The 21,896-nt window shown below is 52.2% G+C and overlaps 2 protein-coding genes across 2 annotated transcripts; both read right to left on the bottom strand.

Moving 5' to 3' along the window:
• Positions 1-686: 686 nt before the first annotated feature.
• Positions 687-12,413, bottom strand: DEF6 (DEF6 guanine nucleotide exchange factor). Its single transcript, XM_042884445.1, has 11 exons — positions 11,828-12,413; positions 7,853-7,993; positions 6,331-6,516; positions 4,193-4,420; positions 3,883-4,029; positions 3,647-3,755; positions 3,270-3,568; positions 2,672-2,838; positions 2,277-2,475; positions 1,593-1,683; positions 687-1,474 (listed from the first exon to the last, which is right to left on the bottom strand). Exons 1-11 carry the CDS (start codon positions 11,921-11,923, stop codon positions 1,260-1,262), a joined length of 1,878 nt encoding a protein of 625 aa, XP_042740379.1. The 5' UTR covers positions 11,924-12,413; the 3' UTR covers positions 687-1,259.
• Positions 12,414-13,430: 1,017 nt separating this feature from the next.
• ZNF76 (zinc finger protein 76) lies at positions 13,431-21,750 on the bottom strand. The gene is given in 13 exon segments (XM_042884370.1): positions 13,431-14,191; positions 14,513-14,617; positions 14,727-14,879; positions 15,734-15,842; positions 16,212-16,461; positions 16,716-16,895; positions 17,222-17,347; positions 17,687-17,783; positions 18,149-18,238; positions 18,799-18,983; positions 19,135-19,203; positions 19,945-20,025; positions 21,607-21,750. Coding segments are annotated over 13 exon segments (1,617 nt in total). The 5' UTR covers positions 21,674-21,750; the 3' UTR covers positions 13,431-14,086.
• Positions 21,751-21,896: the final 146 nt, after the last annotated feature.

The following is a 21,896-nucleotide window of genomic DNA, read 5'->3' as shown; positions in this document are numbered from 1 at the left end:
AGTAGGAAATAGATTGCAATCTCCTCAACGAACTGCAGTTAAACTGCATCATGAGCTACTGTGAACCTGGGTTTGGTGCAGGGCTTGCTAACGATGTGTTTTCAGAAGGGGCCCTTCTGAAATAATGCAGTGTCCAAAGTCACAAATAGGACTGTATTTAACAGAGGGGCTTGAAAAAATGAAACTCCACGTTTGTGGGGTTTTTGTGTGCAAGGAGGTTGGCCAGGAGACTTTTGGCTTTTGTTCTCGTCGTTTAGGGAACAAATTAATTGAAGGAGACAGACCAGGCTGATGCCACTGAAGGGAGCTGACACAGCCACCTACTGCCAGAGCAGAGCCAGCCCTGTTGCCTTGGGAATTCTTTCTACTGCTTTCTGCAGGCCTTGGACTGAACCTGAAATGGGGCTCTGAAAAGGGTCTCCTGCAATTCAAGGGTGAGGACATTAGCCCAGAGCCCCGTTCCCTTCCTATAAATTAATTATAAGCAGGTGCTGGCACTCCCAGAAGATACCCATTGCAATTCATCATCTACAGACACTTCTCTGTTCCTCTTGGCCCTCCTAAACCAAACCACACTCCACTGGGTCAGTATTCATTGGTTGGGCGCTTTTCTATGCTGGGAATCCAAACCGTGCACTGCACACGAAGCAAGTCAGGTTCCTGCAGGGCCACAGATATGCAGGGAATAAGGTTTATGGGCCAGTGGCTCCAAAAGCTTTATTACTTCTTGGTTTATATTGACATCTATGTGACTCCAGTGACTTAACAACCACTTTCAGGGAATGCACGTGTAGTTAAGGACATACTGGTCCATCTGGTCATTGCCAAAAGTGCCCTTTGTGTAGGGGTAGTGAGAAGGCACCGCTCAGTCCCTAAAGCTGCCCTGGAGGCCCCTTTTGAGGACAACGTGTCCAAAGGCACAGTGGATGATGCTGCTTGCACAGCCAGTAGAAACCACGGGGGAATGGCAGTCCTGGGCCACACAGTCCAGACCCACTGGTGGCATCTTCAGGCAGTGTTGAAACCAGTGTCTGGTGTGCAGGGAGGTGAATCCAGACCACACACCTGGGCAGCCCAGAGGAGGAAATGGCCCTGCTGTGTTCTCCCAAAGTTGGGCTGAGTTCTTGGCAGTTGTGGCTGCAGCATGGAGCATCTCTGCTCTGCATGTAGTCAGTCACCTATGGGCTTGGTGCTGGTCTCTGCTGATCTCCAACCCGAGATGACCATGCTGACCAGGCCTGCTGGGCTCTGCCATCCTGCTACTGGTTGGAGGGCTCTGTGGCCATGGTGTCTGCATCTGAAGACGGCAGTGGGCTGCTGCTCCCGCCATTGCTCACGTTCTCTTTGCTGCTTTCCCTCATGGGGTCACTGCCTTTATCCTCTACTTTCTGCTTGAGTTTGAGGGAGGAATCTCTCCGGCACATGAGGGGTGGGTAGCCAGCAAAACCTCCTCCACTCATGTTTGTACGTTTGTCTGGAAACAGATTTAAAAAAAAACAATTGTCTGTCTTCTCCGAGTGTCCCAAAGAAGAGGACAGGACAGGAGAACCAGCAGCAGCACTGAGCTGCGTGCCATGGGGAAGGTCTCCTACCTCCTGGCTCGATGGGGTGCATCAGGCGGTTCATCTGCACGTTCCAGTGCTTGACGTTGGTGCTGGCCTGCCTCAGCTTCCGCTGGGCTGCCTGCAAAGAGACAGAGCAGAGGTGACCCAGGACCACTGGCAGGAGTTTTCTCTTCCCTGAACCTGGGCTGGAGGCTCCCTCTAGGATGGAGGCAGCACACCCTCCTTTGGTCTTCGGCTCCTCCTGCTCCCAGCCCTCCCTGCTCCACACGTTCCCTGGCCTGACATTGCTACCCTCATAGGGACACGCCAAGAGCCAACAAATCACCCTATGGCACAGCTCAGAAAATCCCAGAGCAGTGCAGTGAGGAAATGCCAGCATTTTCTACAGCACCCACCCCATCAGCAGACTTCTCAAAATAGCATCTGCCAGTGCAGCAAAATGGGGGCAGAGCGGCCACAGCCTCTTCCCTGCTTCAGTGGCTTTATGAGATGATCACCAGCCTGGCACAGCTCTGCAAACCTTCAGGAGGAAAACCTTAGATCTCCTCTCCCTGCTGCAGCTGATGTAACCCTGAAACCCAGCCTGGCTGCAGCAGGTTGCGTGACAGCAGGTCCCCAGGTTCTCTCCAGCATGGAGGTGACTCAGGGGAGGCCTGGAAAGTCCCCTGGGTCTTTCAGTGTGATAGGAAGAGGCACTAGGGTGATGCTCACCATGACGTCTTGGTCTACCCGCTGCCTGTTCACTCTCACTTCTTCCAGCTGCTTCTGGGCCTCTTCCAAACACTTGTTCTTGTTCTCCATCTCCTGCTTGAGGACTTGCTTCTCCAGCTGAGTTTTGATGATGTATTCCTCCTGCTCCTCCTTCAGTTTCATCAGCTGCTTCAGTTTCTCCTCTTCCTCAGCCAGTAGCCTGCCAAGAAAGTGCACAAGGTGAAGACATCCCTCTGCCACTTCATCCATCAGCTCCCCACATTCCTGGCATCAGAAGCACGCTGGCTCCCCAGGGAGCAATTGAGGACAGCTGAATCACCCTGGGGAGCATCTCTGACAGCCCTGCGCCTGGGAGGAGGGTCGGTGGAAGAGATGCAGGGAGGCTCTGCTCCTACCTGGCCTGTGCATATCTCACGGACTCCTCATCGTGCCGTGCTTTCACCTCCTGTTGCAGGGCCTCCTGGAGCCGCTCCTGCATCTCCTCCAGCTCCATGATGCGCTTACGCTGACGCTCAGCCTCCTCTTCCTTCAGGACCATCTCTGCCTGCATGGAGGCACGTGCCTGTGGCCGGGAGAGGAGCTGTCAGGGTGGCTGGGGCCTGATGTGCCACATGCCATGAGGAGCCCATGGGGAGAGCTCCAGGGCAAGGCTGTTTCCCTGCTTAGAGGAATGCTTCTTGAGGAGCCAGCATCAGCTGCAAGGATGGAAATAGGCTCTCTAGGCAGCCCAGCAGCCTCTCAGCTTCGTGTACCCTCAAGCAGTTTGTCCACATCTTGTTCCTTGGGTATCATGTGCTGACCCTCTGTCCCTTGTTCCCATGTCACGCATCACTGTGCATGCCCCCACTACCAGAGTTAGCAGCAGTGTTATTGCAAGAGGAGAACATGCTCCTAAAAGCTCTATCAACCCTCCCCAGGCTGACCAGGCCAAGGGACAGAGATGGGACAAGCGACGCAGCCCCACTGCAGGACCTGCCTTAGGTTTACCCCCACCTGCTCGGCTTCCCGCAGCTGGATCTCCAGGGTCCTCTGCATCTCCTCGTGCTGCTGCCTCCGCCGCTGCTCCTCCTCCTGCAGCAGTATCTCTGCCTGCCGCTGGGCCTCCTTCAGCAGCTCCAACTCCTGCAGTTTCCGCTCCTTCTCCTCCTGGAGTTGCTTGAGCCGCTGTGTCTCCTCCTCCTTGGCTGCTTTGCGCTGCTCCCGTTGCTCACGCTGCTCCCGTCGCTTCTGCTTCAGGTCTTTGTGCAGGGACTTCTTGCCTTCAGCCTGCAGCCGAATGGCAGTCTGGATGGCTGCGGAGGGAAAAGGAGGATGTCAGGAGGGATGTGAGATGCTGGGGACAGGGCACAGAGTGGGCATGGTGTACGAACCTAGCGTCCACTCCTGGCGCTGCCGGGTGTCAGAAGCACTCATCTCATACGTGCGGGATGAGGTCTTCACACAGAACATGCACCTCTTCCCATCCCGGTCAGGCAGCACCTACAGGGAGAGGACATGGGATGGCATCATTTCCATGTGGATGGGGGACAACCGGTGGGATGAGAACCAAGAAAAACCTCCAGACACATGTGGGAGGTGTTTCTCCTGCTGTGATCCCAGCCTGTACCTCCACACAGCAGTGCTTGTCCAAGGTGATGCTCCCCTTCTTTTCCTTCCGCTCCTCACTCACGTAGTAGGACAAGGCACTGGGCTTCAGCATGAACCACCGCTCCGACCAGTTCCTCCTCAGCTGGCCCTTCTTCCAGAGGTAGCCCTGCACCCAGGAGACACAGGGTTCAAAAATGACGTGGGGGCAGGATGGGTGTTTGCGTAATGACATGGAAACCACATCCTTAACAATTGGGAGAAGACCAGAAACATCCCCCAGAGAGGGACCATCGCTCTCAGCCATGCCCCAGGACACGTGGGCTCCTTGCCTGTTTGAGCACATCCTCAATGACCTCTTGGTACACCTCCTCCACTGCCATGCTGATGGCTTCCTGCTCGATGCCCCGCAGCAGCCGCCCCGAATTCACCATGTCCAGGAACTGCCAGACCGTCAGGCCGCCCTGCCCCTGTGGCTCCTGAGACAGGCAGTCGTCCAGCTCACAGGAATTCAGCTCCACATTCATGGCCGTGCAGATCTTCTTTAGTAAGTATTCCACCTGTGGAGATGGGGAGCTCAGCATCGTGAAGTGAGAACCACCACATAACCACCGACTTGGACCAACAAAACCCATTCTGGAGGACCTAAAACCACATCCCTTTCCAGCCTGGAGATACAGGAGCCTTATCACAAAGGATGGTTGATGGAAATGGGCAAGTTTTCCAGGCTCAGGACATTGATTTTGGGTCAGAGCTTGACCATTGCGTGGAGGCTTCTCCTTTTCATCACAAGGCCTACACGCTCTTGGCTTGTTTGATTGAAGAGAGAGAAGTCATGCTTTAGGTAGGACTTCCAAGCACTGCTGTTCCCACACAGAGCAGGGATCAGACCACAGCCCTGACCACAGCACTGCTCTGGTTTCCAGCTGACCTCATAAAAACACTGGAAGGAACAGGGAAGGGGGCCCTGCAAGGGAAGTGAACATCATTTCAAGACTATCAATTGCTTTCAAAATAGAACTGCTGATGATAACATAGAATCATAGAATCATGGGATGATTGGGTTGGAGGGAACCTTAAAGATCATAGAACCATGGAATCTGGAATAAAGGGCCTGGCCTTGGCCTGGGTGCCCCCCACCAGCTCTGCTGCTCAGGACCCCATCCCTGGCCTTGGGCACTTCCAGGGATGGGGCATCACCACTTCCCAGGGCAGCCTGCACCAGGGCCTTACCATACTCATAGAAAACAATTTTTTCCTCATGTCTCATCTATACATTTAGTTTAAAGCCACTCCCCTTCATCTTATCTTCCCAACATAACGTTGGGACAACTTATTTTGGTATCCACAGAACTTGAGAGCAAGGAGGGCAGGTGACTGAGGTGTGACACAGCAATGTCCCCTGCCCCAGTGGGATTTCCCTCTCTCCTCATCCATCTTGGGAGAGGATAATAATTCAGCTTGTTTTATTTTTTTAATTTTTTTCCTTTTTTATTTTTTTCAGCTCAGCTCAGCGAGCAGCAGAATGATTCATTTGGTCTGGGGAACAGGAAACACCTCTCCTAGGGCACAGGAAGTGCGGTTGCCTTTGTACATCTGCACACCACTGCACTTCTTTTCAGTTCTCGGTGCCTCTTCTTGTTTGTTGGGGTGGTTTTGTTTTTTTGTTGTTTTTTTTTTTTTTCCATTTGTTTGCCTTTTGGTGCTTTGGGGCTGCTCACCCATCTCAGCTCCATCCTCGATTGTTGCAGTGGGACCTGGTGAGGCTGCTGTTGGCTTTGGTGCTCCCCACCTCTACCAGCCAGCTCATGGGGCTTCCACGTGATCTCTGGACAAGGGAACTCCTCCTCCTCCAAATACTGCCTGGAATTTGGGGATTACCACCAGTGGCCCCGGGTGCTTGTAGTTAATTCCCTGGCTGTTGCTCAGGGGCTGAGCTCTCGGTGGCAGTGGCATGGATAGGGATAGCTGGGTCTGCTGTTCCACTGCCTTTATGGGGAGGGATATGGGCTGAGCACCTCATCGTCATCACAACAACAGATTTAAATTGTTCCTCATTATTTTTTCTTTCTCCCCATGAATATCAGGAGGAGCCCTCCAACACCATGCCCAATGCAACTGCTGGGTGAGCTGCAAGGGCTTCAGTAGCAGACACAGATAGAGCCAAGCTTTGGATGCTCCTTGGTTGACAGTCTTCAGGCTGGCACAGTTGTTTCCCAGCTACCTAAATTCAACCATGGAAGAATGCTGTGGATCAGCACACATCACATCCTCCAAGACATCTTTCCTCTGGAGGCTTCAGCATCTCAGAGGGTTCCTCCAGTCACCCCCCCTCCATGGTCATGGCTGCTCCCCCCACCCCGAGGCACCACATCTCGCAGGATGTGATGAGGCAGCTCAGGAAGGATGTGCTGGGTTGTGATAGTGGGACATGTCAGCCCAAAGCGAGCCCAGGAAAGGCAGCTCCTACCTCATCTGGCACCATGATGAGAGGATATTTGTCTTCAGACAGAAAGTTGAAGAGACACCAGAGCTTGAAGGCATCCTGGTGGGAAACAACGCTATTCCCATTCCGGTCAGGCTTGTAATTTTTCTTTGCTGTCAAAGTCCAGCAGAGCTCATCAAAGTTTTCTTTGACAAAGGCACCTTCCTCCACCTGCAGACAGGACCCAGGCTGGTGAATGTGCTGCAGGATTGCAAGGGGGAAGACTGCAGGGAGGGCAAAAGCTCCACACCGGAGGCCTCCTGTCCCTGCCAGCACTGCTGATTCACACAAGTGGTGGGGCACTGGCGTGTGGTGCCAGGACAATTCCTCAACACAGACCCCTTACACAGATGATTTTAGGCATGGCAACCAGTAGAGAAGGTGCTACAGGCACCTGGGCACCGTGACGCATCATCTTCCTGGTAGTGGCACTCATGGAATCAATCATAGAATGCTTGGGTAGGAAGTGACCTTAAAGATCATAGAGCCATGGGATGGTTGGGTTGGAAGGGGTCTTAAAGATCATAGAGCCACAGGATGCTGGGTACAGCCCCCCCAGCCCCACTCCTGATATGGGCTGGGTGCCTCCATTAGCTCAGGCTGCCCAGAGTCCCACCTATATCTATGGTCTTGGGCACCTCCAAGGGATGGGGCTGCAGAGCACCAGCAGGAAACATACCACAAAGCATAGCCAACACCACTGGGCTTCCCCAAACGCATAAGACAAATGCCTGGGTGGCTTTGGGTCACTTTCCTTATCTCATTTGTACAAAAAGAGGAACTGAGGTTTGGTGAAGGAAGTGCTGTGCCACAAGTAGGCAGCCCAAGAGGAAGGGACGATGCCTCCATTGGCCCTGTTGCCCGTCCACAGGTTTCAGAGGTCACCAAAAGCCTTTGTCAGGGCTGTGCGTGATGCATCACTGCTGTGCTGTGTCACTGGAAGGTGGGGATCACACCCTTGGCCGTGTCTGGCCCTGCACTTTCCCAGCCATGCAGCAGCACGTGAGCAAACCACAGTCTGCAGCAGCAGAGCCGGAACAAAACCTCGGGGTGCTGGGTACCAGGAACAGCTGAGAGCCCCACTTACCAGGAAAAACCGCTTCCCCTCTCAGTCTGCCTATGGGATTTATTAGTTTGACCAGAAGGCAGGTTAAAGGTCACCTCCAAAAACCCACATGGGAAACTGCAACAGTTTGGGCCGCTCTGCAATGGGAGGGATGGGGTGTGCTGGGCTCCCTAACGCAGAGTCCTTTTGGGAGGCAGCAGGGAGGGAAGGGTTACGGCCTCCTGTGCTGGGCCCCAGTGTATTTAGAGCATGCAGTGGAAGAAAGCTGTCAGCCCTCATGTGCCTGGAGGAAACAAGCACTGAGCCGCACTGCATGAAACAAAGGTGCTTTTGAGCCACGGAAAAAGAGAGAAACCCCCCGAGCTTCCAACCTGTCCTCCTCCATCTCCTCCTTGTTCACCAAACCCCCTGCCCTGCAAACCAGGGGGGGACACGGCTCACCTTGTCCAGGATGTATTTGTTGAGGTAGGGCATGTAGCCCTGGCTGGACACCGGCCCGTCGTCATCATCACGGAAATGTTCCTCCAGTGCCACGGGGTCGTGGGGGATGCACAGCACCGTGTACAGGTTGTGGGACAGCACCTGGCAGGGCACAAGGGGGAGAGCAGGGTGAAGCCTTGGGATGGCACCCCCAAAAACCAGCCTTAAAGGTCAGCTGGACGCAGCCAAGAGCGAGGATTTTCTTATGTTCATTTCTTTCCTATGTTGGCACGTGGATAATTATTTTTTTTCAGACATTACAGAGCAAACAGGACATGCTTTGATCAAGATAAGCCGCCCCGAGCTGGGCTGCTTGGCAGCTGCCCTCAGCAATGGCTTAAAAAAAGAACAAATGCACCCAACCCGCCGCTGTGCTGTAATGCTGTGCTGCTTTCTGCAAGCGAATCACCAGAAGACATAAAAACAAAAATAAGATAAAGTTTAAAGCAAATGAAGATGAAATGTTGTTGGCACGGAAGGCGGCCAACAGTGATCTGCACACGCACCAACTCCAGAAACACCACAGGTATTGGGTTTAGAACAGATCCCCCCCCAAACAGAGCTCACTTTGCAGCATGTGAATTTTCCACGTGTTGGGAATTTGGATGCTGTCACTATCCTTGAGTTGCCAGCTAGCAGGAGGTGCTCCACGGAGATGCCCAAGGTGGTACAACACGGCTTGGATGGACAGCTGGCATCAAGGAGATGGGGCTGGAGACTTCCTCCCAAAGGAGAGGAGCTGCCAGGAGCCACGCTGCTGCACAGCTGGAGATGGTTCTTGCTCAACCGGATTTTCTTTCTCATTTTTCCCCTTCAGAGTGATGCTATCTGCAGGGCTCCACCCAGTGTGCAGACACCACGAGGGCTGTAGCCCCGAGCGCTGCGCTGCACCCTTTGGGGTTTGGCACTGCCCTAGGGGCTGCACAGGGGTGGGAGAGATGGAAACGCCCTGAGAATCCAGAACAAGAGCAGGGAACCATGGCTGTGCCTTCCCCTTTCCATGCAGGGCTCTCATCCACAGCCCTCAATGCTCCAAAGCCACTGTCCTGCTGAGCACTGCCCTGTGAGCCATAGGGATGTACTGTGGGGATGAGCTCACCCAAGCATGCTGTGAGCCACTGGGGGGTCTCACATGTGCACCCAGCCATGGCTGGCACCCTGAGCCCCCCTTGTGCCCCCACACACTGCAAAGCACGTTCTGCTTCTCGCTGGAATGCTCACTTAAATATTGAAAGCAAAACAAGATGGGGAGGAAACCCCCAGCCAAGGATGCAGGATGTGCGAGGTCAGGGCTACCCCGACACTATGGGGACAGAGAATGGAGGAAAACACCCCGCAGCCCTGACACAGGGCAAAAATCTAGGGGGGCTGACAGGGGAAGGGAGGCTCTGGCCACTGAAGTGCAGCCGCAGAGTGCTTTGGTGACACTGCCTTTCTGCGCTGCGCAGGGGTGGAGGGAGCAGCTGCGGTCAGCCCAGCACCACGAGCACCCCACGTCCCTCCCCAGCACCATGGGGGTGGAACACGTCACAGCACTGAAGAATGGCAGCCTCTCATCTTCTCCCCTGTGGGAGATGCAGTGGGCGACGCCAGGGCTGGGGGTGAACTTTGGGATCAGAGCTCAGCTCTGTGTAACGGGCACAAATCCCACGTGGATTGGTCTCTGGCATACCACAGGGAGCTGTGCTGCTGCCTCAGTTTCTCCCCTTTGCTCAAAGCACAGCATCCCCAGAAGTGCTGCAGTGAGCCCAACCCAGGGAGATGCCTCCAAGAACCTCTGCCAGCAGCAACAGAAATGTGAGCGGGGTCTGCATGTCCCCATGGTTCAAGCACAGCACTACGGGCTCCCCCCCAGGGGAGATTTTCACCCAGCTGAGCTGCTCTCAGCCCTCTTGTTGGCCAAGCTGCCAGCACCAGCCTGTGCCAAGAGCCCTTTGTGCATTCAACAAGCACAGGAGCTTCAGTCCATGCCATGTGGCTCTATCCCGCCTGCCCCAGGGCATTGTAGTGCACTGAGCCTGTCTGGTCCCCAGGGCACCCGCCAAACCCCAGGACCTTCAGGATGGGGGCTCTGCCTCCCAAAGGGCGATGGATGTGTGCCCCAGTGCCTCCCCCCAACACACAGCCTTAGGACCACCATCTCCCAAACACGTTTCCTTGAGAAGAGAAGCCTGGAGTACGACCAAGCCCTTTTGGGACTGCCCCAAATTTGGGTTTTCCAAAGTTTTCCAGCAGCATTTCCAACCCCAAGCGGCATGAAGCTTGTAGGCAGAGCTCATGGCAGCATCAGGAAGCGCAATGCTGCGAACAGAACACCCCACATCTCTCAGCTCATAGCACTTAACCACAAAACTGTCCTTCCTTCCTCTGCAGATACCCACCCATGTCACACAGATGTACACACAGTTTCTTGCACAGAAGCAAGTACGTGTAAAGTACTCAAGTAGTAGGAGTGCATGTAAAGAACTCAACTGCTGAACCCAATGTGGGGAGGGCAGCCCTAAATCCTGCAGCAAGCAAAGACCGGCGACGATGGGCAATGGAAATGAGGGGTGGAAAGCTGCTGAACGTTGAGACACGCAGTGGAACAAGCACTGCTTGGGTGTTCCCAGCAACGTGTGGGTGTGCAGAGCCTCTCCTGCAGCCACGTCCCCATTTTGGGCCGGGTGGGAAAACAGCATGGGGTGAATCTGTGCTCAGTTCTGGATTAAGTCACCGTGGGGATGCAGTGCTCAGCCTCTGCACGAGGGGCTCGCAGCTGCATGGGCTCTCCAGGAAACTGCTGTGAAACTCGGTGTCTTCGTGAGCTCAGCACCACCATCCCCGCACAGAGCCTGTGAGATGAGTGCTGCACGTGGTGACATCGGTGCTGGTGCAAGGTGTGCTCCATTGGGGCTGGGATTGAGGCTCAGCGCCTGTTCTTGGTTTGCTTTGGGATTTTCCTGGATTTCTTCAGCTATTTCTACGCTTCCAGGTGTCTTAAAAAGAAAATGGCACACACAGCCTTCAGCTCTGAGAGCCTTCAAGAGGAACCCAGCCCCTGCAGCCGGGCAGCAGGAGGTGCCATGCAGGTTCCTAGATCCCCATTACCTGCCCTGGGGGAAGCCCTCAAAAGTAGGTGAAAGAAAGAGGAGAAGAGGTTTCTCTGAGGGGTTTCACAACGCATCTCCCAGGCTCCTGATGCAACAATTCACCATGTTTTGCGTGCTTCTAACTCAGGTCCTTTCTCTGCACTGCAGCCCCAAAACAGCACATCCATCCCTATGAGAACCAGGCCAAGACTTTAAGCAACCAAAAAGAGCTGCAGTGTTTGCAAAGGAAAAAAAAAAAAAAAAAAAAAAAAAAAATTGCTGCCTGTCAGTGAAACCTGGTGGATTTCACCAGTCCTGGAGGCGATAAATGGGCTTTACGAGTCTTTCTGAGGACGGACCGAGCTCAGAGCCTTCTAAAAGGTGCTGAGGGGGTGGAGGGAAGGGGAGGTCGGCATTTTGGAGCAGTGATGTGTTACTGCTGGCCCTGAGCACAGAGTAGCTGTCATATTTAGAACTTTCTCCCTCCACCTTCCGACCCTGGACTGCACAGGAAGAGGCACCATGGGCGCATTGGGGTGAGAAAACAGCCTGAGTTTGGGCTGATAGGTGGGCACAGACAGCATAAGAAACCAAAGCCATGAAGAAAGAATCCAATTTCTCCCCCATTTTCACACCGAAAACACATTTGAATGTTGATTCTTTGCTACCTTCCCCCCCCACGCACACTTTTTAATGCTTAAAATGGAGGTGAGGCACAGAAGAACTTCAGGGCACCGCATGTGGCACAACAGCACAGCCCTTCACCCCTCAGCACTGAACCTCTCCAGGACCCCACAGGCTTGCAGAGCATCCCCGGAACCCCACAGCCTTCCCCAAACCCCCCCCAGCTCCCCCAGTTACTCACTTTGAGCTGAGATTTGGACACTTTGCCGCTCTTCTCCACATCCAGAGCGGTGAAGGCGTACCAAATGGACTTGAGCAGCTCAGCTCGCAGGTCCATGGCTACAAGCGGCGGTGACAGCGGCCGTTCTGTCAACGTTGTGAATCCGGTTTCAGGAAACCGATTGCACCGAGAGCCCCGAGCGGCTCCGGCCGTGCGCGGAGCAGCAGCGCCATCTGCGTGGGGCTGCGCTGCGCTCCGGGCACCGCTGCGCTCCCACCGCCGCCCCGGAGGAACGCAGAGATTGCGAGGAGCGCAGTGAGAGCGCACGGAGAAGGGGCTGGCAAGGATTCGCGACCCTGTGCTGGCTCAGCTTCAGCGTTTGTGCCCACAAGAAGGAAAAGTTTCCTCCTTGCCTAAAATAGCAGCTTCCTCTTCTTGGGCTGAGATGGAGAGCTTCCCCCTCCTCCCCCCCGCAGCAGCAGGGGCTGTTGGAGAGGACGAGGCCCAAGGAAGGGGAGCAGGGCTGCAATGCGCTGCAGGTGGTGGGGGTGGTTTGTCACGGCCCACCCTTCCCCACAGAAACCTGTTCCTCTGCAGAAGAGAACTTCCGAAGTACGTGGGGCAAATAAACACGTGATTGCTCGCAGCCTCTGCTGCTGCTCTGTGCCGGCTTTGCCCATGGATTTATGGGCACAGGTGCTGCTGTTACCCTGCTGGGCAGAGGACGCCAGCCTAGCTCTGTCCCGAGCAAAGATGTCCACTCACAGATGTATTTTCTTGTAGTAAGTGGCATCGCTCCCTAACCTGAAGTTTACAGGAGCCCTCAGAGGAGCCAAGCCCTGATGTGGGACTAGAAGCACTGCTTTCAAGCACCTGAGAAGCCACTTCTCACAGCCCTCAGCACAGTCCTGGGATGATCACAGCTTTGGGAGAGCACTTGGACAATTCAACAAAACCTCCTGCAGTGCCTTAACCCTGACATCTGCAAAATAATAGAAGCCAACCCCCTCTGCCATCCCCTGCTGCTCCACAGCACTGGGTCTGCCAACACAGTTTGCTCTGAGATTGGTATTAGATGGGAGAACTGCTGCCATGCGCTCAGTGTGCATCTGTGGGGACACTGACATCCAGCATCAGAACACTGCTGCCACTCCATCACCCAGCCCAGGGCCACCCTCTGATTGGGCTTTATTGCTTTGCTGCCCACTTGCTCATTAGGCAGAGGAGTTGGCAGAAATGAGGAATGCTGGACCATTTTTAAAGGAAGGGGACAGAAAATGCCTCTCCAAAAATATTCTGCGTTCCTAGAGTTGAAATCTTTGTAGCTCCATATCTGCTTCGTTAGACCAGCGAAGTCTTGGAGATCTTAGGCATGAAGTAAATAGAAGATACCCTGCCATCTCCTCCAGACTATTGGGGTGGGGGGGGCTCACGGACCAACACCTCAGGAGAGGGGGAAGGTAGAAAAGGGGAAAAAAACGTAGGAGGATAGGCCTAACAAAGCCAACACAGTGGCAAGTAGCTAAGGGAGAAAAACTAATTTACTAAATATGATACTGTAATGCAAGATACTACAATATAATACAGTATAATTGGAATTGAGGGTAAGAAATAAAATAAAATTAGAAAGTCTGTCCAAAACCAAAGGCCTTACTCTAATGCTGAAGGCGAGACAGCCAGGGAGCACACACTGCACAGATGAGCAGTAAAAGGGGAGGTGTCTCGACTTGCAAACAGTTTTATCTTTCCCTCTAAACAGAAAATGGAAACAGAACAGTGAAAGTCTTCCAGGAGATGATCTTCTTCTCTCTGGGAGATGTTCTTCTCTTCTGAGAACCAGGTACCTGGAAATATCAGCAGTCCATGGAACAGCAGCATTAACCTTAACTCCCAGCACACTACATGATATTATGATGTGGAATACCAGTAATTTAAATCATAAAACAATGACAAGGGTCCACAGCAAGGAGCAGGAAAGCTGCTGCTCTGAGCCAAGGAAAACAGCAGAGCCTCCAGCAGAAGGTAGCAGCTGTAATAGACATTGCTCATGGAGGGAAGAGCCCTTCTGGCATGGCCACCCTGCAGCCCAACACTGCCAGCACTGGCTCTCACCGCCTGTTTGCTGCACATCACAAGCCAGCTGCTCTCAGACTCCTTCCCTCACCCCTATACTGCACATCTTCCATGTGCCTGCTGGCCCAGATCCTGCAGATCCTGATGCACCCATGGAGGAATGGGCTTGGCTGCCTGCTCTTCCTGCCTGGGAGGCTCTGCAGGGTCTCAGCAGCCATTCTCAGCCACGGCTGTGTCCAGTGTTACAGGTTCATGCTGGATTGCTGCTGCCGTCATACTGATGCTGTTCTCCAGGCTCTGCTGCTCTTCAAGCTAGGGAGAAAAGTCAGAGATAACACTGCCCTCCCAAAAAGTGTGCTCAGGAGGGTTGGCTTTGCCCCACAGGACAGAGGTGTGAGGGACTGACTGGCAGTGGAGCAGAGCAGCAAAGCAGAGACACAGCTCTGATGGGGAAAGGCTGCTTATGAAGGAACATTCTGCAACCCAAGCAGGGCATCCATGTTCCCCTCCACATGCAAGGCACATGGGAGTTAAGGAGCAAGCAATCTAGGCAGGAGGAGATGCAAAGCAAGAGGCTGAAGTCGGTGAGTGGATGGGGATGTACATAGCGAAGGGAGCAATGCTCAGTGGTACCTGCACTGCACCATTGGTGGCTGCCAACATTGCCACCTGCCGATGGCAGAGGGATGTAATGGCTGACTCTTCAGACATGACTGGCCCAGAGGTGACTATGGTAACCTAGGAATAGTTAAGACACAAGACAATTGTGTCATAAAAGAAAGTGGGATTCCCTCCCAGTAGGCAGTTCTTCTGCAGGGAAGAGGGAAGGCCTTGCTTCTGCCCATACCGGCTGTGTCTCGGTGCCATCAGCGTTGATCACAGTCATGGTGTGCATGTCACCACCCACAAACTCTTCCTTGGGCACTGTGAGGGCACTGCTTTGCATCACCACGCTGACTGCACTGCCCAGGGCCTGCAGGTCTTCCTGTGACAAGCTGATCTGGACAGGACAAAAGCAGATGCTCTCAGCCAGGCTGGCTTCTCAGGAAGCCTTATACAACACCTGATTTTAGCAACAGAAAGGCTAAAATATTCTCTCCTCCCTCACAGAATCATAGAATTGTGCAAGACCTAAGGCACAGAGAAACTGCAAGGACTTTGCCCAGGATCACAGACAGAATCAATGGAGCCCTCACAGATCCCTGGTCCCTAGTTCACCCCCTTCAACAAGACCTCCCTTTCCATTTAGCATCTTCTCTCTGGGCATAGCTCATGCAGGCAGCTCCTCATGCTAACAGGAAACAAACCTCACTCATGGCAGCTGCTTCCTCTGCCCCAAGCCACAGGTTTTCCCAGTCAGCAGACAGGCAGCTCGTGCAGGGAAGTATGTGCAAGAAAAGCACTGCTGTTTACAAACTACGGAAAAACAATCTCCAAATCCAGCCTGTGTCAGCAAAGAGTGGGAGCTGCTTTCTGACAGCTGTGCAGGAGGCGAGGGCTGGTGGCACAGCACATAAGCCCAGACAAATGCCTGCAAGACCCTGTCCAGCAAGGCAAGTGGTGACCAGAGGCCTGTGATTTACCCTTCACATCAAGGCTGCAGCAGTGGGATAGGACTGTAAGGGGGGAACCATCATGACAGACAGAGCCCCAGGGTCCCAGGGTCTGTTTTACACAGAAAAAAAAAGCCTTTTAGAGAAGCTAAAAGACAAGCTGAGATCTGGCCCCCAAGGGGACATCCTGTTTAGTGGCTTCAGGAAGTGCCTAAAGGGATATAGAAGAAGCTAGGGAGAGGCAGAACCTCACTCAGGTAACTGCTCTCCCTCAAGTGCTGGAGGCTGTTAATGTCCATACCTGCTCTGTCTCATCCTGAGAGATAAGTGAGACCTGTGTAGGCATACCATCATCATATTCCTCCTCATCCTTGTCTTTCTCCATCTCTGATGGGAAAGCAACATGCTGCCTCTTCATGGAGCAGCAACTAAGTCAGGGAAAGCGAAGAGTGAAATAGGAGAGAGCAGGAAAGTGCATATCTGACCCCAGGTCATTGAAGGGCCAACAGAGAGGAGCAAAAGATCATAAGAACAGCCCAGTGTTAGTCTGGAGAGAAGGACCTTTGTGTCTCCCTGTACTACACAGCTGGATGCAGTCTACTCTCAACTGATGACTATAGCTAGGAGGGAGAACTTTGCTCTTGGCTGTGACGTGAATCTGGGCTTTATGAATGAGGTGGAAGCCACAGCACAGACTCAGGTCTGAAGGACAGCAGAAGCACGCCCTTGCTCCCTTGCTGCCATCTGTCTCCCCTCTGCCACGTGGCATGACACACTGCAAGTGACGTGGAAGTGATTGCTCACCCTCCAGCTGCTGCTGGACTTCTTCGCTCTCCTCTGTGGCCTCCAGCTCTCTGCGGCCGCTGCACTTGTGTGTGCCCAGCATAGATCTCTGGCTGTAGGCCTTCCCACAGATGTTGCAGGAGTAGGACCTGCTGTGTGTGTGCACCACCTGGTGCTTGTAGAGGCTGGAGTACTCTGTGAAGCACTTCCCACAGCCCGGCACAGGGCAGGCATAGGGCTTCTTCCCTAGGGCAGAGGCCACAGTGCAGAGCTTAACCCACTCGGCCTCATCATGCCCTGCAAAGAGATTCCCTAACAAGAGAGAACAGCTGAAAGCAGACCATCAGAACAATCAGCCCAATAAAGCAGTTCCTATTTCTTTTAATTACCTGGCCACCCTGAACACGATCGTTTCAGTCCCAAAGATTTCCCAGCTGCCACACATCATCAGAGCAGGCTGGGGAGGAGCTGTTGGTCTTCTCACCTCCTCCCCTGCTTACCTGTGTGAATTCTTATGTGGTTCTTGTAATTGGTGACGCTGGTGAAGCTCCTTCCACACCTGGGCTCTGGACAGGCGTAGGGACACTCGCCTGTGTGCATTCAGATGTGAACGCTGAGGATGTGGGAGGTGGTGAAAGAGCGGCCGCAGAACTCAAACGGGCACTTGGAGGGACGCACCCCTGCAGTGACAGCAATGCTGATGAGAGCCCTGCCAGAGCGCAGCCCTGTGAGCTCCCCACACACCTGCACAGTACGACACCAGTGAGATCTCACATCGGCCCCAACCAAATGTACATTTCCCCCAGTAAAACCGGCACCCTTGTCCCTTTCACTGAGCTGTTAGCAACTGAGTTGAGAGTCCCAAGTGCTGCTTCTACTGCCCAACTACTTCCATCTGAAGACAACTTCAGCTCTGCCTTGCTTCACCCGAGATACAAGAGGCTGAAGCAGTACTTGATCTTGGAAGCCCTTTTGATAGGGAGCTCAGTTCTCTTATGGTGCTCACCTGTGTGCGTCCGGATGTGTTTCTATAGATCACCAGAAGCTCTGAAGGCTTTGCTACATGAGTCTTCTGGGCACTTGAATGGTTTCTCACTAGTATGTATTTTCATGTGGGTCTTCTGCCCGTACGCTGCCCAGTAAAGAAACCACAACATTAATTTTACAATGAGAAGGAACTAAGATTGCAAGCTGTGTAACAGCTCTCAGATCACGCACACGTCTATCCTGTGTTCACAAAGCTGAAGGGGAAGAAATATCCAAAGAGCCTCACAACACCCCTGACTACTCAGCTTCTTCTTTTAGCTCCTTTAAGCTGTCTGTAATCAGTTCAGTCCTGAGCAGCCTCCCGTATTGCAATTCCTTATCAGAAGGCTGTGCTTACTGTGCTCTGCTGGAAAGAAGGGCTGATATTCTCAAGGTGATTTTGATAAGACTGAAGACAGAATTTTCACACGAGAGAAACTGCTACCTGTTGCAAATGTCTTCCCACAACTTGGGAAGCGACATGCATATGGCCGGTCACCTGTATGAGAACGTTCATGTACCTGGAAGAGAAAGCATGGGTCCTCTATGGTCCATGACAAAGGGGTTCCAACCTTGGTGATTCTATGACTCTATGGTAAGGAAAACAGCATGTGGAAATCTAGCAGCTGGAGAGAATCTCGAGTTCTCTGCTGGATTTCGTATTGGCCAGTTAACAAACCTCTTTCATGGGACAAAGCCTCTTCTCAATGATACATTCCCACTTGATTTATTCCAAATTATGGATACTTTTTCCTGGTTCTTCAAGGTTAAAAGCATCTCCTTGAAGTCCTCAGAGAAAAACTCACTGCAGAATGATGCCTCAGTGCCAAAGGGTATCCTGACCTTTCTCTTGAAACACCTGACCTTTTCCAAAGGAGCATTTCCCTCTTCCTTTGTATAGGAACACTCTGATCTGGCCTGCGTACCCACAGCGGTGTGCTTTATGGGCAGCTCATATCCTCTTCTCGTTGCTGTGCACTTCCTGCTCCTGCAAATGCTGTCGAGCCAATGAGTGGAAATTAATTCAGCCAGCCACCACAGCAGCTGCCACCGAAGCCCATTCAAATTCTTTCTTTCCTTACCATTCATACACAGTCCTTCAGTTGTCCCCACAAAAGTGTGCTTCTACAAACACAGCTTGCACACTTATGGTGCAACACAGATTACAAAGCAGGGCTCTAGAAACCAGCATTTCCCATTCCTAGTTCACATCTCCTACCTTGGAAAAAATCTGAGCTGTATCATAGCAGCTCTGCTTTCTCAAATCTGTGCCTGCAGAGTAAAAGGCCCAGCACTCTGTGGGTACTGGCTAGGTGCTGCAGAAGGAACCTGCCACTCTCCAGGCCCTTTTCAGCCACCTGTCAGTGGTGACACCCACAGAAGCCCTGACCAGCTTACCTTCCCAAAGTTGGCACTACTCTGCGTACTACTTTGTGCACTTCTAATTTGTACATAAGTGCAACTTAAAGGAGACAACTTAAATTCCAGGTAAGATGTGAAATACCACAGTCCCTCAGTGCTGCTGGAAGACCATTAAGGAAACAATTGCATCTTCACCTTGTTGGCATACTGCTTTAATGCATTAATGGTCCTGACATCAAAGGCATCATCTTTCTCCTCTTGCCCTGTTTCTGCCTGCACTTCCACGATGAGGCTGTCAGGGAGCACGATGGCAGAATGGCTGTTGGTGGTGGAGCCACCCTCTGGCTGGACAGCCTCTGAAGTGCTGGAATCAAAACCTTCTGCAAGAGAAATAGACAAAATCAAACACAGCAGAGCTGCTGAGTGTAAATCACTCTTCACCTCCCCAGGCTACCTCCAGCCTTGGAAATCTGCAACACTTCAGCAGCTTTTGCCCCAGCTGCCAAGGAAAGAATGGGGAATATTCTTTACCTTTAGGTATGTAGGCCATACCCCTGTCTTCCGAAACTACTGGCTGTCCATCTTCAAAAGCTACAAAATCTGAAAGAAGGAGAAAAAAACTCCAAGCACATGACTGGCAGACTCAGATGGGATGGAGGGGCATTACATCCTGAGCACTGCAGTGCTAATAGCCAGAGAAGCACACAGGGCAGGGCAGCCTGCTTGTGCTGAAAGTCAACCACAACTGTAGTTTTAAGACACCACCTGAGCCCCCGTCCCTGTCCACGTCAAGGTTTTTAATGTTTTGTGAATAATTTTATGGCAGTCTTTGGCTCTTTGAGGTAATGCTCACCTCTTACACCATGTCCCAGATGTACGACCATGGTGACACAGCTTCCAATAATCCCTACCCTCCCTCCTCGAAACATCTTCCCCCTCAAACACCTAATCCAGGAATAATATATTATCTCATGGTTCACAGAAACTCCTGTCCCACTGCTCCTAGGTAAAACAAAACGTGTTTGGGCTCTGCAGTCTGCAAAACCACAGCACACAGATTACTGGCCTGGCTTGTAGATTTGTTATCTATCAAACTGACAATGTGTGTGAGTCCAGAGGTGAAACATGTCACAAGCTTTGCTTGCTGCACCGTCAATTTTAGCTTCTTGTCACATTGCTAAGAACTCTGCAGGAAACCACATGTTCTTTGTCCTTGTTCATTCAGCTGGACAAGAAAACCCTATCTCAGATGGGCTCAAAGCTACAGCACAACTGTGAAGACACAGATGGTTTCAGTCCCACCAGCATCCTTCTAAAGAAAGGTGAATGTATGGTTCTCACCTTTCTGAACTACCACTGGATGGATGTACACTGTGTTTTCGTCTTCAGTTTCAGTGACTTGCTCTTCAATTACCTTTTCACCTGAAACAGTTAAAAAGAATGCTATTAGCACTGCCCTCAAAGTCCACACTGGCCTAATGAGCTGTCCCCTTCCTTTGTTGCACTTTCTCAAGGAATACAGCCATGCAGAAGGCAGAACTGCCATTTGAATGCTGCTGTTAATCAAGCTTTCCCTCAAACAGCCATAGAAGCACTTATCTCCCCAGAAAAGCTGGATCCTCCCTTTCCTAAGCAGGAGGGTAAAAGGCAAAGAATCTCAGTTATCACTTATTTACAATCACTTGTTTGAAGCAGAAAGAACAACGTGTGCAAAGTACTTTGGCTTTAAAATAGAAAGCAATTACATTCTGCTGGTGAAAACTCAATCGGGAGCTTTTAATGGCACCAGCAGGGCCTGAAAATGTGTTTTCTTCAACTTGGTTGGTGATCAACACTTGAAAATGTTTTGGCTTGAAAGGATCTAAAGCATTACTTGCTTTGATGAGTTGTGAAGAGTGGACTCTTAAAAATAGTGAAAGCATGCCTTATTCTGCAACAATATTTTAGTTACTTAATTATTTGATGCAGAGAGGATGTTGCTCCATCCTCCTCAAACTTAAATTGCTTTCAAGTCATGCAGAGTGTTTGCAGGGAGAAGTCACAAAACCTAGTGGTTTTCAGCTTCACAAATTTAATAAACTTGCAGTGAGTTTACACAGAAAAGTCAGTGGAACAGCAATGAGCAGGAGATGGAACTCTTGCAGAGCGCACTCTGTAGGCTGGGAGGTGGCACAGTGCTTTCCTTGGGAACAGCAGGTGGTGAAGAAAGGAGCACGACCTCCAGCACACCCCACAAAAAGGACAGGAGTTGAATTTGGCACTGATATTGCATTTTAACCAACACTGAGCTCAGCACCCTTTTGAGTGAGAAAAGCTTTATTGGGAACCAGATGCTACGCACTTCAGTGAGGTCAAACATTCTGCTTAGCTTCAGGGGAAGTTTTGGCCACAGAACATACAGGGAACTCCATTTTTCCAGTCTGGACAGAACCTTCATTTTCTACTGCAACAGCTCTCCTATCACCAAAGCTTCATTTCTGAAGCAGAGATGTTTTATTCATGGATGCATCTCTTATGTGAGGAAAGGCTGAGAGACCTGAGGCCTTTCAACCTGGAGAAGGCTGAGAGGTGACCTCAATGTGTGCAAAGATCTGAAGTGCAGAAGTCAGGATAGGGCTGGGCTCTTTGCAGCAACAGGACGAGGGGCAGTGGGCAAAAACTGCAACACAGAAAGTTCCATACAAATGTGCAAAAGAACTTCTTCACTGGGAGGGCGACGGAGCATTGGAACAGGCTGTGGAGTCATCTTCTCTGCAGACGTTTTGAGACCTGCCTGGATGCTTTCCTATGCAACCAGCTGTCAGGAACCTCCTTTAGCAGAGAGGTTGGACTCCATCTCCAGAGGTCCCTTCCAACCTCTCTGATTCCTGCACAGTCTTCTGTGCCAATCTAAGACAGTCGGAAGCATCCTATACAAGATCCACGGCGATCTGCACGCCTTATCTCCGACCTCATGGGGTTGTGAAGAGACTTTGAGACCTCACAGCCCAAAGACTCCTTTACCTTTGGCAGCCTGCTGCTCGGAGGCTGTTGTCCCATCGCTAAGGGTCACTACCTGCAAGCCCTCCATCACGGCCTGGCAGCCTCACACACGAACCTCACACACACCGCCGCCACGCCACAGCCGCTCCCCGCGCAACATCCAGGTTCTGGGGCCTCTTTCCGGAAGTTGTGGAGAGGCCGGGTTCAGGCACGTGAGCTCTCCCGGCTCTCTTCCGCCACTTCCTGACCTCACTGCCACACCGCGCCACTCCCAGCATGGCGCTGAGGAAAGCTCGCGAGATCTCAGCCGT

Source organism: Lagopus leucura, unplaced genomic scaffold (assembly GCF_019238085.1).
Source record: "Lagopus leucura isolate 7727_CA_CO unplaced genomic scaffold, USGS_WTPT01 Super-Scaffold_100043, whole genome shotgun sequence".
NCBI classification, from domain to species: Eukaryota; Metazoa; Chordata; class Aves; order Galliformes; family Phasianidae; genus Lagopus; species Lagopus leucura.
The sequence above is the reverse complement of the archived record's forward strand: the minus strand, read 5'-3'. Positions and strand labels throughout refer to the sequence as shown.

Excerpts from the sequence above, each read along its gene's own strand:
- DEF6 (XM_042884445.1), bottom strand. The coding sequence starts at position 11,923 with ATGGACCTGCGAGCTGAGCTGCTCAAGTCCATTTGGTACGCCTTCACC. Across the intron at positions 2,476-2,671 it reads GTGAGATATGCACAGGCCAG|GCTACTGGCTGAGGAAGAGG; the intron begins GTAGGAGCAGAG and ends CTTTCTTGGCAG. Across the intron at positions 1,684-2,276 it reads GGGTAGACCAAGACGTCATG|GCAGCCCAGCGGAAGCTGAG; the intron begins GTGAGCATCACC and ends GTCTCTTTGCAG.